The sequence below is a fragment of the Seriola lalandi genome, unplaced genomic scaffold, assembly GCF_002814215.2.
Source record: "Seriola lalandi dorsalis isolate HSWRI2012SDOR001 ecotype SW California unplaced genomic scaffold, Sedor1 jcf7180002054901, whole genome shotgun sequence".
Lineage (NCBI taxonomy): Eukaryota > Metazoa > Chordata > Actinopteri > Carangiformes > Carangidae > Seriola > Seriola lalandi.
The window spans coordinates 5,540,665-5,555,355 of record NW_019525453.1 but is presented as its reverse complement, the minus strand read 5'-3'; the positions used below and the strand labels follow the sequence as shown (position 1 = coordinate 5,555,355).

At 43.6% G+C, this 14,691-nt stretch overlaps 1 protein-coding gene across 4 annotated transcripts in view; it reads left to right on the top strand.

Annotated features, from left to right (window-relative positions):
• Positions 1 to 14,685, top strand: part of cdc42bpab (CDC42 binding protein kinase alpha (DMPK-like) b) — a 73,792-nt gene extending 59,107 nt beyond the window's left edge. The window contains exons 21-43 of one of the 4 annotated variants that reach the window (XM_023430075.2): positions 179 to 327; positions 483 to 574; positions 1,096 to 1,172; positions 2,805 to 2,843; positions 3,537 to 3,656; positions 4,716 to 4,799; positions 4,920 to 5,025; positions 5,313 to 5,449; positions 5,829 to 5,968; positions 6,453 to 6,534; positions 6,847 to 7,066; positions 7,440 to 7,502; positions 7,671 to 7,924; positions 8,085 to 8,209; positions 8,414 to 8,628; positions 8,769 to 8,866; positions 9,145 to 9,229; positions 9,627 to 9,750; positions 10,318 to 10,435; positions 11,041 to 11,143; positions 11,240 to 11,397; positions 12,377 to 12,451; positions 14,551 to 14,685. In XM_023430075.2, the coding sequence (XP_023285843.1) occupies positions 179 to 327; positions 483 to 574; positions 1,096 to 1,172; positions 2,805 to 2,843; positions 3,537 to 3,656; positions 4,716 to 4,799; positions 4,920 to 5,025; positions 5,313 to 5,449; positions 5,829 to 5,968; positions 6,453 to 6,534; positions 6,847 to 7,066; positions 7,440 to 7,502; positions 7,671 to 7,924; positions 8,085 to 8,209; positions 8,414 to 8,628; positions 8,769 to 8,866; positions 9,145 to 9,229; positions 9,627 to 9,750; positions 10,318 to 10,435; positions 11,041 to 11,143; positions 11,240 to 11,397; positions 12,377 to 12,451; positions 14,551 to 14,682 (2,796 nt within the window). In that variant the 3' untranslated portion in view covers positions 14,683 to 14,685. Of the gene's footprint in view, positions 1 to 178; positions 328 to 482; positions 575 to 1,095; positions 1,173 to 2,804; positions 2,844 to 3,536; positions 3,657 to 4,715; positions 4,800 to 4,919; positions 5,026 to 5,312; positions 5,450 to 5,828; positions 5,969 to 6,452; positions 6,535 to 6,846; positions 7,067 to 7,439; positions 7,503 to 7,670; positions 7,925 to 8,084; positions 8,210 to 8,413; positions 8,629 to 8,768; positions 8,867 to 9,144; positions 9,230 to 9,626; positions 9,751 to 10,317; positions 10,436 to 11,025; positions 11,144 to 11,239; positions 11,398 to 12,376; positions 12,452 to 14,550 lie in introns of all 4 variants that reach the window. The other 3 variants (XM_023430074.2, XM_023430076.2, XM_023430077.2) reach the window with 3 other exon arrangements.
• Positions 14,686 to 14,691: the final 6 nt, after the last annotated feature.

The window sequence follows — 14,691 nt, the reverse complement described above, 5'->3', positions numbered from 1 at the left end:
TTTGTAAGTCTTGTACATTTTGGATTTATATTATGTAGACAAACAAGTCTGAACTATAGTGATAGTAGTGATGGATCAGCTTTATAACAAGCAGCCTGAATTGGTTTCCAATTCTACTTTACCCATTGGACTCTTTTACTATTTTTAATTTCCTAACTTTTCATCTTCTCTCTTTCAGGACATGCCGTGGAAGATGCGCCGTTTTGCCAAGCTGGACATGTCGGCCCGTTTGGAGCTGCAATCGGCCTTGGACGCTGAGATCAGGGCCAAACAGGGCATCCAGGATGAACTGAACAAAGTCAAGGCCAACAACATCTCCACAGAATGGTATGGATACTTTTATACAGCGGCTTCATTTTTCTCCTTTTTTTTTCCCCTGTTACATCTTATGAATATGTTTTAAGGTTTTTTTGTAACTTTACACTAAAATCTGTCCAAGTCTCTGGTTAATATTTGATGCATTATTGTCTCTGATCCACCAGCAAACTGCAGGAGGTGGAGAGTAAAAACCAGGAGCTTCTGGCTGAGATCGACCGGCTGAAAAAGGAGACAGAGGAGCTTCGGCTACGAAGGGGTAAATATGTCAAATGATCTTTCTTGTCAGTCACCAAAATGCACAAAGAATGGCATTGCATAAGTGTTAACATACATATTTTCATTCTCTGATGTAGGCCATAAAGTACTAATGGCAAATTGATGCATTCAAAGACGCTTTTGCCATTACTGTCAATTGATTTCACTCACACTTCAATAAGATTATAACACTAAGAGTACAAGTTTGCAGTCCTTCAAGAATGTATGGGATGATGCAGCTGTTATATTGGGTGCTGATGGGTTGACTTTACACTGTGAGAGACTATCGCTGTAAAAGAGGGTTGTACCACAATCAGGGACCTAAATGAGAAGATTTTGCATCAGCAGCCATATTTGAGGAATGAAATCATGTGCTATGAACATTAAAATGTATTGTTAGGTCATATGGAACACCCCCCACTTCTTAGCAACAGTCCTGTGACTCATTTTGTTTAAGTCACCCTTTGATGTTTTAATTTCATGTATTTAACCGCGGTTGTGTTACTTGTTCTGTGTCCTTAGGTGTCAAGCACCAAGATTCCCAGAATTCCTTCTTGGCTTTTCTCAACGCCCCCACCTCAGCACTTGACCAGTTTGATGTAAGTATTCAAGAAAGAGTCCGTACAGAGGCTGAGTTAGTTATATAGTTGATATATCTCTATGGAATTAATCAATGATCATGATCAGCTTGGAAATCTTAAGTCTCATTAAGCTGCAGTCCACATATTTTGTTATCTGTGTTTTTCTTCATGCTTTTATCGTTTCTGTTCACATGAATTTTCGCAGATCTTTATGTTTGTATCTTTTTGGTTGTTTCCTTGCTTCACTCTCTGCTACATCAGGACTCTTATTCCTCATCCTCATCCTCTTTAATTGAGTTTTGGGAAGACGTAAGTTTTATCTTGGTTAGGTGGAGGTCAATGTGTGTGTGTATATACCTGTAACAGTAGCTGTATGCTGTAGAGCTGTGGGCAGATATACTAGATGAGAAAGACAGTGTACATACTGTAGATGTATGAGTACCTGCGTCTGTGAGTGTGTGCCTGTGTATCAGTTTAACTATAAGGACGAGTGGGTCCACTGCAAGAAATATCATTTTAATAAGTTAAGTTGAAAATCTTATTTTTCTTAAAACAAAATCAAAAATCAATAAATTAAAAGCAATAATTAAATTTTTCCAGTGTTTTTAAACATTGTATTGTAGCAGTGATTTTGTGGTGAGTGATATTGTCTTTAAGAAAAATAAGGTGTTTTAATAACTTGAGATAATAAATACCAATACTTGTTAAGGTGGACATTTTTTTCATTGTGCTGTCCCAGTGTTCAGGTGCGCGCTCGCTCTTGTTAACTAGTTGAATGGCTCTACTTTAGCTTCCTAACGCCAGGACAGAACAGAACAGAACCACAAACTACATCTACTGTTTATCATGTTTTCAGCCAGAAAGAAACTTGAATTGTCACTGTGCTCCGTACAGACTTACCCATACTGCTCCCTCCCCATGCTGTCATTCCCATCCCAATGTATTTTTTCCAACAGCATCCATCCACCCTCTTCAGCCTCTGTCCTCAATTAAACCCTGGTTGACATACAGTAGTCTAATGCAGTGATTCCCAACCGGGGGGGGGTTACCTGGAAAGCTCAGCTAATCACTTCAACTGAACTTAACTAAGTCAACTAAATTATAGGAATTGTAATATAATTACAGAAGAAATCGACATATTTGTGTTAAGCACAAGAATAAACAGCCAAATACGATCGCAGAGTGTTGTGATCTTCAGTAAATTTGCCGTAACCAAGGACCTGCACATCAATCTGAGTGAGGTGAAGCACATTAAAACCACATGTGTGAAAATTAGTTAGCAAGCAGAGAAGTTGAAATCGTCTGGTAATAGTAATTAATGCACAGTTTTGAGATAGTTAGCTAAAAGTAAAATGAAAATGGAAGAAATGGTTCTCTGAATGAGGAGTTTAGAATCTGTTTATAAGAACATATTTGATTGGCGCTCATGCAGAGGTACATGAGCTCGTATGGTGGGCTGTGGAGGTGAAGCTTCATCAGACAGAAAAGGTTGGGAACCACTGGTGTCATGTAATACAGGCCTATATGACAGTTTTAATGTTTCTCTCTCAGTCTTTTTAAATGTGTTTTCAGCTCTATTAGACAACCTTTCTGACATTCACTCATCTTCTGTGTCTCTGCCACTCTCTGCCTCTTCTCCTGCCACTGAAGCGCTCGCCGTCGGTTGGCCCAGCTAGCAAAGGCAGACGTGTAAGCACCATCACTGCGCTCTGTGATCGCTCTCATTGAGCCTTTTCTAAATGTGCCGTGTTGTCCTTTTCACAGTGTTTTTAATTTGTGTGTGCCATTCCCTGTGTATGTTTACTGTGGCTGTGTGGTTGCATGGCAGGGGTTTTGAAACAGCTTTTTTTTATGTATATTTGTGTTGTTAAAGACATTGTTGTGTTGGATTTGTCATATTTTAAACACATGGGGTGTTGTTAGGTGTCTGCACTGGTGTCTGTGTTTTTTTTTTTCTTGTTATTTTTCAGTGTAGCTTTGTGAATGGCCATGCATGGTGTATCGTGTCACACGGTGTCTTGAATTAGCATGGTCATTGGGCTGTGATGTGTGGCGATGTGTTATGATACACGAGGTGCAATAGAGTTGTGGTCAGTCTGTAGCTTTGACCACAATATTTCAAATTTTTATTTCCATTATGGAGCTTGTTTTTCTCTCTCAGCATGGATGCTGCATATTGTTCTGTTGTTTGTTGTGTTTAAATAACTCTTCTTTCTCTCTTTCTCTGTCAATTTTCCCCATCACCACCTTGTTCCTCTCTATTTCTCATCTGCCTTTCCTCCTGCCATCCTCCTCCTCTTCTTCTATCTCCCTCTTTTTGTCCTTTTTTTTCTCACATACCCTTGTGTCCTCTCACTATCCACCCTGACTCTCCATCCTCAGGTGGACTCTATGGATAACTTCACCCCCTCCAACACTCCATCCCGGGAAGATGACCCTAAGGCCCACCTCAAGTCCCGCTCACGTTCACCCTCCATGGCTAGTGATATGGAGCCTATAGAGGTCAGAAAACCACTAAGTCTGGACAAGAAACTCAGGTGTATTTGTAAAGAGGCTGCTGTTCTACTGGCCTGATCTTCTGAATACAACAGGACTTTTGAAAGACTTTACCTCGTTTAGTGGATAACCACTGCAGCCAGAGTGAGATGTTGGTAGAAACTGGGTAGTGTTTGGGTGTAGTTTCCCATGCTGTCCCCAGTCAGAGAGCGTGATCAAGTTTATTTTAATTCAAAACATCAACATAGGAGAATGCTGAAGATTTCCAGACTAACTTAGTATCAGCAGCCTCTCTCTTAACATGACATCTGTATGTCTGGCATGCTGAGGAGGAAAAACAATGTGTCTAAATATTCCCCATAGCAATTCAATTGACAATTTTCAATGACGGGTCAGCTGCAACTTTTACTCAAAGCAACGCACAATACTGACACTGTTAAATAGGTCAGGCCTGGTGAATTGCAAGTAACTCAGTTAAGAAAAAATGCAAGGAGCAGCAGTACAAGAAGAAGAAGCAGACCACTTAGGCCAATAGTGGACTCCAGTCATAACTGACCTTGGCCTTTTATCAGACTGCTGTGGATTATGGCGCTGTAAATAAATACCAGTGTCCTGTTTGCAACTTTTAATGATGTGGGGATGTGCTGCTGAAGAAAAATCAAGTTTGTGATTGTGTAGAAAAGATTTCTATTAAAAAAAGAGACTGAATAAAATCTGTGAGCAAATGATATCAGTGAGGTTATACAAAGACACTGAAAAATAAGTGCTTTTGTGCAAACCCTCATCTGAGGCCGCACTGGTGATGCTGTATTGGTGAATGACTCTGTGGGAAAATGTAGAGAACCTTAAACAGCCAACCCCTGTTCACCCAGACAGAAATACTGTGCTCATGAAATCTTATCTCTTATCTCACAGAATTTCTTGTCTTAGCTTGTTTTTCTTGGGAAGCCTTGGCCTGAGTGTCTGTTAACCAAGTGGTCTGTCTCTGATTTATTAGTGAAAAACTCAGCCAAGCTACAATGATAAACCTCACTGCTTCATGTTTCTGTTTGTTCCGTCCTGCAGTTGATAGACCATCCTCCTCGCACAGTCCAGACCCCCACCATGCGTTCAGGAGGGTACGGCAGCATTGGACGCTCCTCACCTAAGGTTGGACATATTTCTGTATTCCTGTCACGCTTCATTGTTGTTCAACTCTGCCACAGTTAGACCCCGTGTTATGTCAGAACCACTGATTATGTCTCTTTTTCTCATTCTTGCACTCCACAGCCCAAAGCACATCAGTTTGTGGTTAAGACATTCAACACGCCCACTAAGTGTAACCAGTGCACTTCCCTCATGGTGGGGCTCATACGTCAAGGTTGTACCTGTGAAGGTAAAGACACAAACAGAGGATGAAGGAGGACAGTGACAGAAAATACAGTAGATGAGATTGAAACTTATAAACTGTGTTCCTCCAACTCTCAAACTAAATGTATAACAAAACCTGTCCTGCATAATCTTTGACTCAAATGTTTCCAGGTCATAGATTCTCAGTTTAACAAATATCCATGAAACTTAAAGATTAATACGACAAAGCCAGTTTGTCTTATCATTCATTTTAAAATCTGATACTTGACTGGTCAAACCTCTCATTTTTTCTCCCTCTGTCTCTTCGCCCAGTGTGTAACTTCTCCTGCCACGTAACATGTGCGGACAAAGCTCCGGCTGTGTGTCCCGTACCCCAGGACCAGACCAAGGGCCCGCTGGGTATCGACCCTCAGAGGGGCATCGGTACTGCGTATGAAGGGCACGTCAGGGTGAGTGAGACTCACAAAGACCTTGGTTGTCTTTGGCCCTGGACAGTGAATTGGTTATCACAATCTACAGCACAAACATTGATTAGTTACATGTAGAATGCTGATATAAAAAAAACCCTTTACTTCATCTGAAACCAAATAAAACCTTGACTGTCACTCTCCGTGCTGTCATCCTTCATTCACACAAAGGTAAACATGAAATATAATATTTTGAATGGATACTTAAATTTGAGGTTTCCTACAGAACTACAGCTAGAAATTAAATCCTGTTTCATTTAGGTTTATACAGCTCTGAATTGGCACCTTTTAAAGTATTTTAACTACAAGTATTTGGTGATGATCCATGTGTAAACTCTCTGTGTCTCTGTGTCTGTTCAAGGTGCCCAAACCGACAGGGGTGAAGAAGGGCTGGCAGAGGGCGATGGCTGTGGTGTGTGACTTCAAACTGTTCCTCTACGAACTGGGAGAAGGAAAAGCAACACAGCCAAGTGTAGTCGTCAGCCAAGTCATAGATATGAGGTAAAAGAAGCACTACCAGCTCCTCATGAGTCCCATGAATACTGCAGCTGAAGCAATTAGTCATCTGACATAAATTTAATTAATCAGTAAAAAATCTTTAAGCAAAAATGTTCTGGTTCCAGCTTTTCACATGGGAGTATTTGCTGGTTTTCTTTGATCTGTCAACTGAAAATCTTTGGGTTTTGGACTGTTAATCACTGGGAAACTGTGATGGAGCACTTTCTGGCATTTTGTACACCAAAGGATTAATCGATTAAATGAGAAAACAATCTAATTAATCAATATAAGATAATTGTTAGTGTCAGACTAATAAGTACAGTTAGAGTATAGTTGTTTCGATTTCATCCAGATGCAGCCGAGCTTTCAGTCCAGGCTGGTTTGTTGTTTTTGAAAACAAGAAGTAGAGGACACTAACATACTATAAATACTATTATAAGTAATGTTGTCCTGTGTGTCTAACCTTACATCTCACACTGTGATCCAGGGATGAGGAGTTTTCAGTCAGTTCTGTCCTGGCCTCTGATGTCATCCACGCCAGCCGCAAGGACATCCCCTGTATATTCAGAGTAAGTTCAAGTTAATGTTTTTTTTAATGGAGGCATACTGTATATGTTTCAACAAAGCTGTGGTGAGACATTTCACTCAAACTGATGATTCCTTTTAAGTGTGACCAACTGCCAAGAGAAATGGCCAACAAACGTTTGTGTTTTCCTTTTATGTCCCTGGGGGAAAAAAAACAATAATCATGATAGATTCTGATTTATATGTATGTGCCAGTCATCTGGGATTGCAGGCATTAATAACTAAAAGCAACAAAAACATTATCAAACATCTAATGTTACCTTCCACCTGTCACTTGTCCCCCCCCCCCCCCTCAGGTTACAGCCTCCCAGCTCTCCCCCTCCAGCAGCCACAAGCCCTCCATCCTGATCTTGGCCGACAGCGACCAGGAGAGGAACAAATGGGTGGGCCTCCTCAACGAGCTCCACCGCATCCTCAAGAAGAACAAGCTCAAGGAACGCTTCGTCTACATCCCCAAGGAGGCTTATGACAGCACCCTGCCGCTCATCAAGACAACACAGTCTGCTGCTATCATAGGTGGGCGTTCAGCACTCACACTCCAGTTCAGAGACACAAAAAACACACTAGCGGTATTAGAAGCAACTGAAATATGTCACTATCAATCGAGATCTCAGATGTACGTACTCTCTTTCTATCACGTCTTTGTCATCTGTATGCAGTTCTCAAATAGACACTTCCTTGTTTGTGTATTTTCAGTAAAGCATAGCTGTTCCAGATAAAGTTATTTTCACAGACAACCAATCAGAAATGAGTATAACCCTCTATGCTCGACAGTCCAGAGTCCAACATGTTATGAAAATAGAAACTAGCGGATTGGAACATTTTCTGCCCTTTTCTGTCCCATTACTGGCACTGAAATAGCAACATCCCCTCCTCTCCTTTCCCCCAGATCACGAGCGTGTGGCCCTTGGCAATGAGGAAGGCCTGTTTGTCATCCATGTCACCAAAGATGGTAAGAGTTATAAGCTGTGTTCTTGCTCATTTGTTTATTTCCCTCTAATGCTGTTTTTAATGTGTTTACATGGATAGAGTGATGACCTGATTTTATGCAACCAAAACCATTTGTTTCTGTTCCTCTGTGATCTTCACCACTTAACTTACTCCTTCACACTATCCTCAGAAATAATCCGGGTGGGAGACAACAAGAAGGTGCACCACGTTGACCTGATCCCCCAGGAGCAGCTGCTGGCCGTCATCTCCGGCAGGAACCGCCACGTCCGTCTCTTCCCGACGCAGGCGCTGGACGGCCGAGAGACCGACTCCTACAAGCTGGCTGAGACGAAAGGCTGCCAGACCATCGTCTCCGGCCCCGTACGCAACGGCTCGCTCACCTGCCTGTGTGTGGCCATGAAGAGACAAATCATCTGCTATGAGGTCAGGAAACACACATTAACTTACCGTTGTTATTTTAAGCCTGTCCTGAATTCCTTTACCCTCTATACTTATTGCCTCTTTGTTATATAACATAACATTTGTTCTTATATTACATATTATAAGATCATTAAAAAAAAACAATTTTCAATCTGTCCTCCAGGTGAATAAGAGTAAAGCGCGCCACCGTCGGTTGCGAGAGGTGCAGGCCCCCGGCCCGGTTCAGTGGATGGGTCTGCTCAGTGAGCGTCTCTATGTGGGCTATCAGTCTGGCTTCACCCGCTACAGGTGCTCTACCTGTTTATCAGCTGATATAAATACAGTGCAGACTTTTCTCTAATGTTTTTTAATGTCAATTTTGCTATTAAATTAATGTTGTTATTTGTTTCTGCATAATTGAGTCATTCTAGCGGTGTAAAAGTATTTTCATTTCTTTTAAATGAAAACTTTAATTTAATCGATCCTACTTTGTGTTACCACTGTCCTCCACAGTGTCCATGGCGACATGTCTCCGGTCAGCCTGCTCCATCACGAGGACCACACCCTGGCCTTCATCCCCCAGCATAACCTGGACGCCCTCTGCGCTGTGGAGATCTCCAGCAAAGAGCTGCTGCTGTGCTTCAGCTCCATCGGGGTGTACGTGGACTCTCAGGGCCGCAGGTCGCGTCAGCAGGAGCTGATGTGGCCAGCTACACCACAGGCAGCCTGTGAGTGAAAGAATTCATGTTCATTTATGTGGTGATGGAGTGTTACACACAATATAAATCCTGACATCATGATGAAAATAATCAGAAAGTCTGAAAGATAAAGTGGAAACTGGTTAGAAATGATGTCTCCTCTTCTGCAGGCTACAACGCCCCCTACCTGTCAGTGTACAGTGAGAACGCTGTTGATGTGTTTGATGTCAACACCATGGAGTGGATTCAGACCATCCCTCTGAAGAAGGTCAGTGCTGTGAATGTGACATGATGAAGCTTCAGCTGTCTGCGGCATCTCTGGCTCCACCTGGTGGATCAAATGAATTAATTCTCTTTGCCCTGTCACCATAGTAACCTCTCTTATTCTTTTGATTGCTGTGCTGCAAGATTTAAAGATGAAGGAATCCAGATTTTGAAGTCAACTTCAGATTAATATTAGAAACATTAGAATAAAACAGATGATTACTGGTTAGAATTCAGTTATTGAAAAGTCATTGATGATTGATTTCTCTGATTCCCCTTCAGGTGCGACCTCTGAACGTTGACGGCTCTCTGAACCTGCTGGGACTGGAGACAGTCCGGCTTATCTACTTTAGAAACAAGATGGCCGGTAAGAATTCAAGCGTATCGTGTAAAGAATCACGCATCCTAAAACTACAAAAATTGTCAAGGATGACACAAAAAAGTCTGAGGTTTATGTACTGGCCTGTAAAGTAACAGGTTTATGTTTTATTTTAGATTTATATCTTTTATATGGGGTTCATATCGACTATATGATTTTAGCTCCAGCAGGATGTGTGGCTGCACACAGAGGCAGTTGTCTCTCTTGAACTCTTGTGTCACTCTGTAACCCTCCTTCTGTTCTACAGACAATATCTTGTATAGCACAATAGTGACTTAAGTAACTGTAGGAAGTTCGATGTGCCACTCTCAGCCACCAAAGTAAATGTGAAGCGCTTTGTAGTCATTCATGTAAACACGCCTGAGGCTTTGTTGCGATCTTCCAGAGGGTGATGAGCTGGTCGTCCCGGAGACGTCAGACAACAGCAGGAAGCAGATGGTGCGCAGCATGAACAACAAGAGACGCTTCTCCTTCAGGGTGCCTGAGGAAGAGCGACTTCAGCAGAGGAGGTAGTTCACGTGTCACACTAGACAGCACACATCAGTGTCTACAGAACTGTGTGACATTAATGTTCCTTCTTTTCTCAACTTGTTATCTGAGTTTTATTCTTTCTGTCCAACTGTATTTTTATTGCGTTAAGTTCATAACATACTATGACTGGACTATGTTTCATCATCACTGTATTTTAACAATTCAAAACAAGGAAATAAAATATGCGGCCTATTGTGTAAAATGTTTGGAGGAAAGACTGACAGAAGATAGAAACTAATCATTTTTCAGCTCTGTAATTTCCCACTGAATAATCTGAGGCTGAATCAAGATCATTGTTGTTAGATGTAGTTGAAAAAGCAAATAGTGAATTATTTGAGTTCCTTTATGGTACAATTTCTGTTAAACGGACAAGAGTTCTGAACGAGTGGGCAACTAAAACCACGTTGTAGTGACTGACCTTCGTGCTGCTGCACTCAGTTTGTTCCAGAGCACAATGAGGGAGACAGATGTGTGTCTGAAGCAGCACTTAGTGTGTGTGTTTGTTTGTAATGCTAAATCTTTTTGTGGTGTGTGTGTGGTTCCAGAGAGATGCTGCGAGATCCAGAGATGAGGAACAAGCTGATCTCCAATCCCACCAACTTCAACCATGTGGCCCACATGGGACCAGGAGACGGGATCCAGATCCTTAAAGACCTGCCCATGGTACATCCACAAACACACACACATAGATATTAACTTTTACATACTGCATATGCATGTACAGACAGACTCACAGCTTCTTGGAAAAAAATGAATGAAGATCAGTCAGGAAGCACAAAATAAACACACACACACACACACACACACACACACACACATATGAACACACATGAGCAGTTGTTGAGTGTGCCTGTGTGTTGAGCTGCTGCTTGCTCAGGAACAGTCTCCCTCCCTGTCCACTGATGTGTAGCATGCAGACAGTAGGATCTTAACAGATAATACAAGTTTCTGTTATTCCCTGTTTTCCGTCCTGAGCTGAAGTTAAATCACATCATGAACCTAGTCCCGGTCGTATTGTCCTCTAAAGTTCACAGACCTTCCCCACCTGACCCAGTGTGTGTTTATGGACAGCATGCTTGCATGTCTTCCTGCTTAAACCTCACTGGTCAATCACATGTTGGCCACATGTGTGTTCAGTGGTTTGAAGCATGTAGTGAGTATCACTGTGCGTCCTCCTCACTCCTGTCCCCTGCACTGCACTATGTGCTTGTGTGTGTGTGTGTGTGTGTTTGCTCTGTGCGTGTTTAAACCAGAACGTCCGTGTTCAGGAGAGCCGTGCGGGCTTCAGCGGCTCCGTCAGCATCCCCTCCATCACCAAGAACCGTGCCGAGCCAGGCCGCTCCATGAGCGCCAGCAGCGGACTGGGCATACGTGAGTGTTCATACTTCCTCTCAGTACCAGAGACACTGTGGTGAGTCTGATGATCCATGTGTAACTGACGTCCTCCATCCTTCTCTCTCTGTGCAGGCTCGTCCTCCCAGAATGGCAGCGCTCTGCGCAGAGAGCTGTCAGGAGGAAGCTACGGATCTAAACGTCAGACCATGACCTCCCCCTCTGAGAGCTCCCTGTCCTCTGGTGGAGGAATGGACTGTGGTGATGCTCCCCTCTCACAGTTTGACAGAGAGGTGAGTGAATACATGAAAACTGAACATACAGCTTCATGTGCGGTTGACTCTAAACATGAGAGTAGTGTAAAACACTGTATCTTTATAGACGACTGGGATGTTAGTTCGCTCAAACAGCTAATCTTGTCTTCATGGCAAACTTCAGTTTCTACCAACTCAGTCTGACTGGACCCACTGTTCTTTAACCACTTTTATAATCTGAATATCTTGTCAATGTCAACCCAACATTAGCTTTGTATGAACAAGTCCAAATGAAGATCATGATTGTTTCCTTGTCATGTGATCGTAGAAGTTAGACAAGACGTTTTTAAATACTTGAAAACAGATAACACTGTTCCCCATTGAAGAAACTCCTCCCTCTGTCCCATCTGTCACAAACATCCCGGCCTCTGCGTGCAGGCCCCTCACCTCATCCCACGTCTACGACCGATTGGTTAGCTCTCTGTGATGTCAGCGCTTCATAGTAAACACAGCCAGCTCGCCGAGTCTTCTCCTCTCCCATTATAGAGACTGTTGTTCCTTCCCCATTATACCTGCGTTAGGTTTAGGTCGTGCTGAAGGAAACACTGTGACACTGACTAATGTTTGCCATGTCCCTGTAACACTTGATACAGGCTTCCTGTCTGTAGAGCTTAACTTCCCTGCAACACTGATTTTTAAAGTCTCCCCAGCAGCGTTGGTCATAAAGTTTCAACACAGATAAAATGACTGGCATCAAAACATTAGCTTTTGCGTTTAAGTGCAACTTCTCCCCCCCCTCCCCCCCATCCACCCTGCCATCCTTCCTGTGGCTCCCCATCCCCATGGCCCACAAGCCTGGACGCCGTCAGCTCCATTGCGCCTCATTCTGCCCCATTCCTCGTCTCCCCCCTCCTACCCCACCTTCCACCCAAGCTGTGCCCCGCCCTCCCCGCCTGCCCTCTACCACCCCAGCATGTTGTCTGTGGGCTGGGCGCTGAGTCTGAACTCTCCTCTGCAGTGGCAGGCAGTCTCACCGTCGGAGAAGACCCCCGATCTGAAAAGGGCTTTAAGGACCCTGCTTAGTAAGATGAAGGTAATGTCAACAGCTGCAACGACCTCGCACCAAACACACAACTGAGAGCACCGTGTCACTGAGTGAGCACCCACATGCAGAACACAGTTCATCATTTCTTAAGAAAACAGCATGTGGTGCATTCAAAACACAAACACATATACACACAGGTTGTCACCAGAACTCCGCCGCCCCACGGCCCCCCGCTGCACCATCTCAGCCCCGTCACATCAGCAGCATCTTTAATCAGCCGCACCCGCAGTCCGTCCCTCACCTGTGGCCTGTGTCAGTGTTACTTTTGGTTGCTGATTAAATGGTGCGATGCTGCTGCTGCTCGGCCATTTTGCATACATCTTCTCCACCGCTGCCAGTCACCACCCAATCACAGAGCATGTCTGCTTCCATACGTCTCCCTGGCGGCCTGCCCATGTGTCTTACCATGAGCTGTCCCGTTCAGAGCTCAACGAGGCCAGAGGGACGTATAATAGGTTCACTGTAGTCTGTGCTCGGGGTTCCACCACGATCTCTCTGTAATGATAATGATTGATTATAAATTGGATTGGAAAACATCCCAACAGCTGCATGTGAGTGACTCCTGATGCACAGCTTTGGCTCAAATGACACAGATGTACGGACAGTGTAGCTGGGCAGTTAGTAACTCTAAGTGTTAAAGAACAGTAGAGCATCAGCCGGTACCGAGTATTGATCCGATATTACTGCATTGAAAAACCCTAAAACTAACCCTGTGTGGATGTGATATTATTGCTGTTGTAGTTGTCAGACCCTTTGTAAAACATGAACAGAATGAATGCACAGAATCCGTCTTTTATGATCTGATTTCTCTGTCAATCATAAAAAAAATAAATGTAGGAATAGAAAACAAATCCTACACGTTGGCTAACGTTTCACTGTTTAGAGGAAATCAGTTCTTTGCCGCTCTATAACAGAAGATGCCAGTGGCCGCACAGCGCAACTTCCTGTGTAGAATACTGCTTTAGAGCAGCATAGAAGAATTGAATTCTGGGGAAACTGCTGTTTTATACCCGTTTGAAACTATGAAGTGTATTAATCATTTACTTGTGTACTTGGCTGGATTAGGAGTATCAGAGGAATTTCTAGTATCTGTATCGAGCAACTCTACACAGCTGCCCATCTGCACTGACTTGTGAAAGGCTTTGTGTGTGTGTGTGTGTGTGTGTGTGTGTGTGTGTGTGTGTGTGTGTGTGTGTTTTTGTGCGTGCGTGCGTGCGTGCTGTAGGTTTTGCACAACAGATTCAGAAAGTGTCCAGTGTAACTAGATGGGAGACATGAGGCAGGACGCCTCTCTGAAGTGTTTTATTGGCCAAATGTGTTTGTGCGAGTTTAGATTGGATCCAAACAGGAGATGATTGTTCACATCAAAGCTATTAAGTCCAGAGTCAGTGAACTTTCCATCCAGCACGAGATAATTATTATAAATCTGACGACATCATCGCTGAACTGGAAAGAATCTCGTACAAACTGTAGCACACAGAAAACAAAGGCTTGTGTCTGTTACTGTGTTTGCTTACATGGCAGATAGATGTTAGATATGATCAGCTCATGTCAGGGCTTTACAAGTCACACTCTCTGTGTTATACAGTACGAAGGTTTAACCCACACGCCCCCCCCTCCCCTCATCTGCTCTCGCTGCATGTTTGTTTTACTGTAGCTGATCATTTCTGGTCAATTGAGCTGTTCATCTGCTGATGATGTGGAATGTACTGGAAGACGAGGGGGTGGGGTGGTGGGGGTGTGAGCACTGTGATTCATTTACATCTGCCCTCCACTCCAGACAGCAGATTAATAAGCATTGAGAAGAGTTTGCATGCAAGCAAAGCATCCAGCTGTCAGCCATCACCTCTTCACAAACAGGAGGAGTCGCTTTAAATAAAATGATGTATTTTCTATCTTTATTATCGCAGAGACAGAAACACAGTCTCCAGGTTCATGAATCTCAATCACAGTCAGTTTGTAAAGTCATGACGTGGAAAGTGAAAATCATCTAACTTGTGTATTTTTGCTTCTTTCCTTTGTTTCTTTCCCAAACTTCACCTCCTTCATCTCCACCTCCTTTCTTCCTCTCCTCTCCTCTCCTCCAGGACTCGGACTCCCCCCGTCACTCCACGGCCTCCAACAGCTCCACCTTCAGCAGCCCTCCCAGCCCGGCCTCCCCACACAAGACCAAGTCCCTGTCCCTGGAGAGCACAGACCGGATGGGCTGGGACACATGAGCCCCCCCC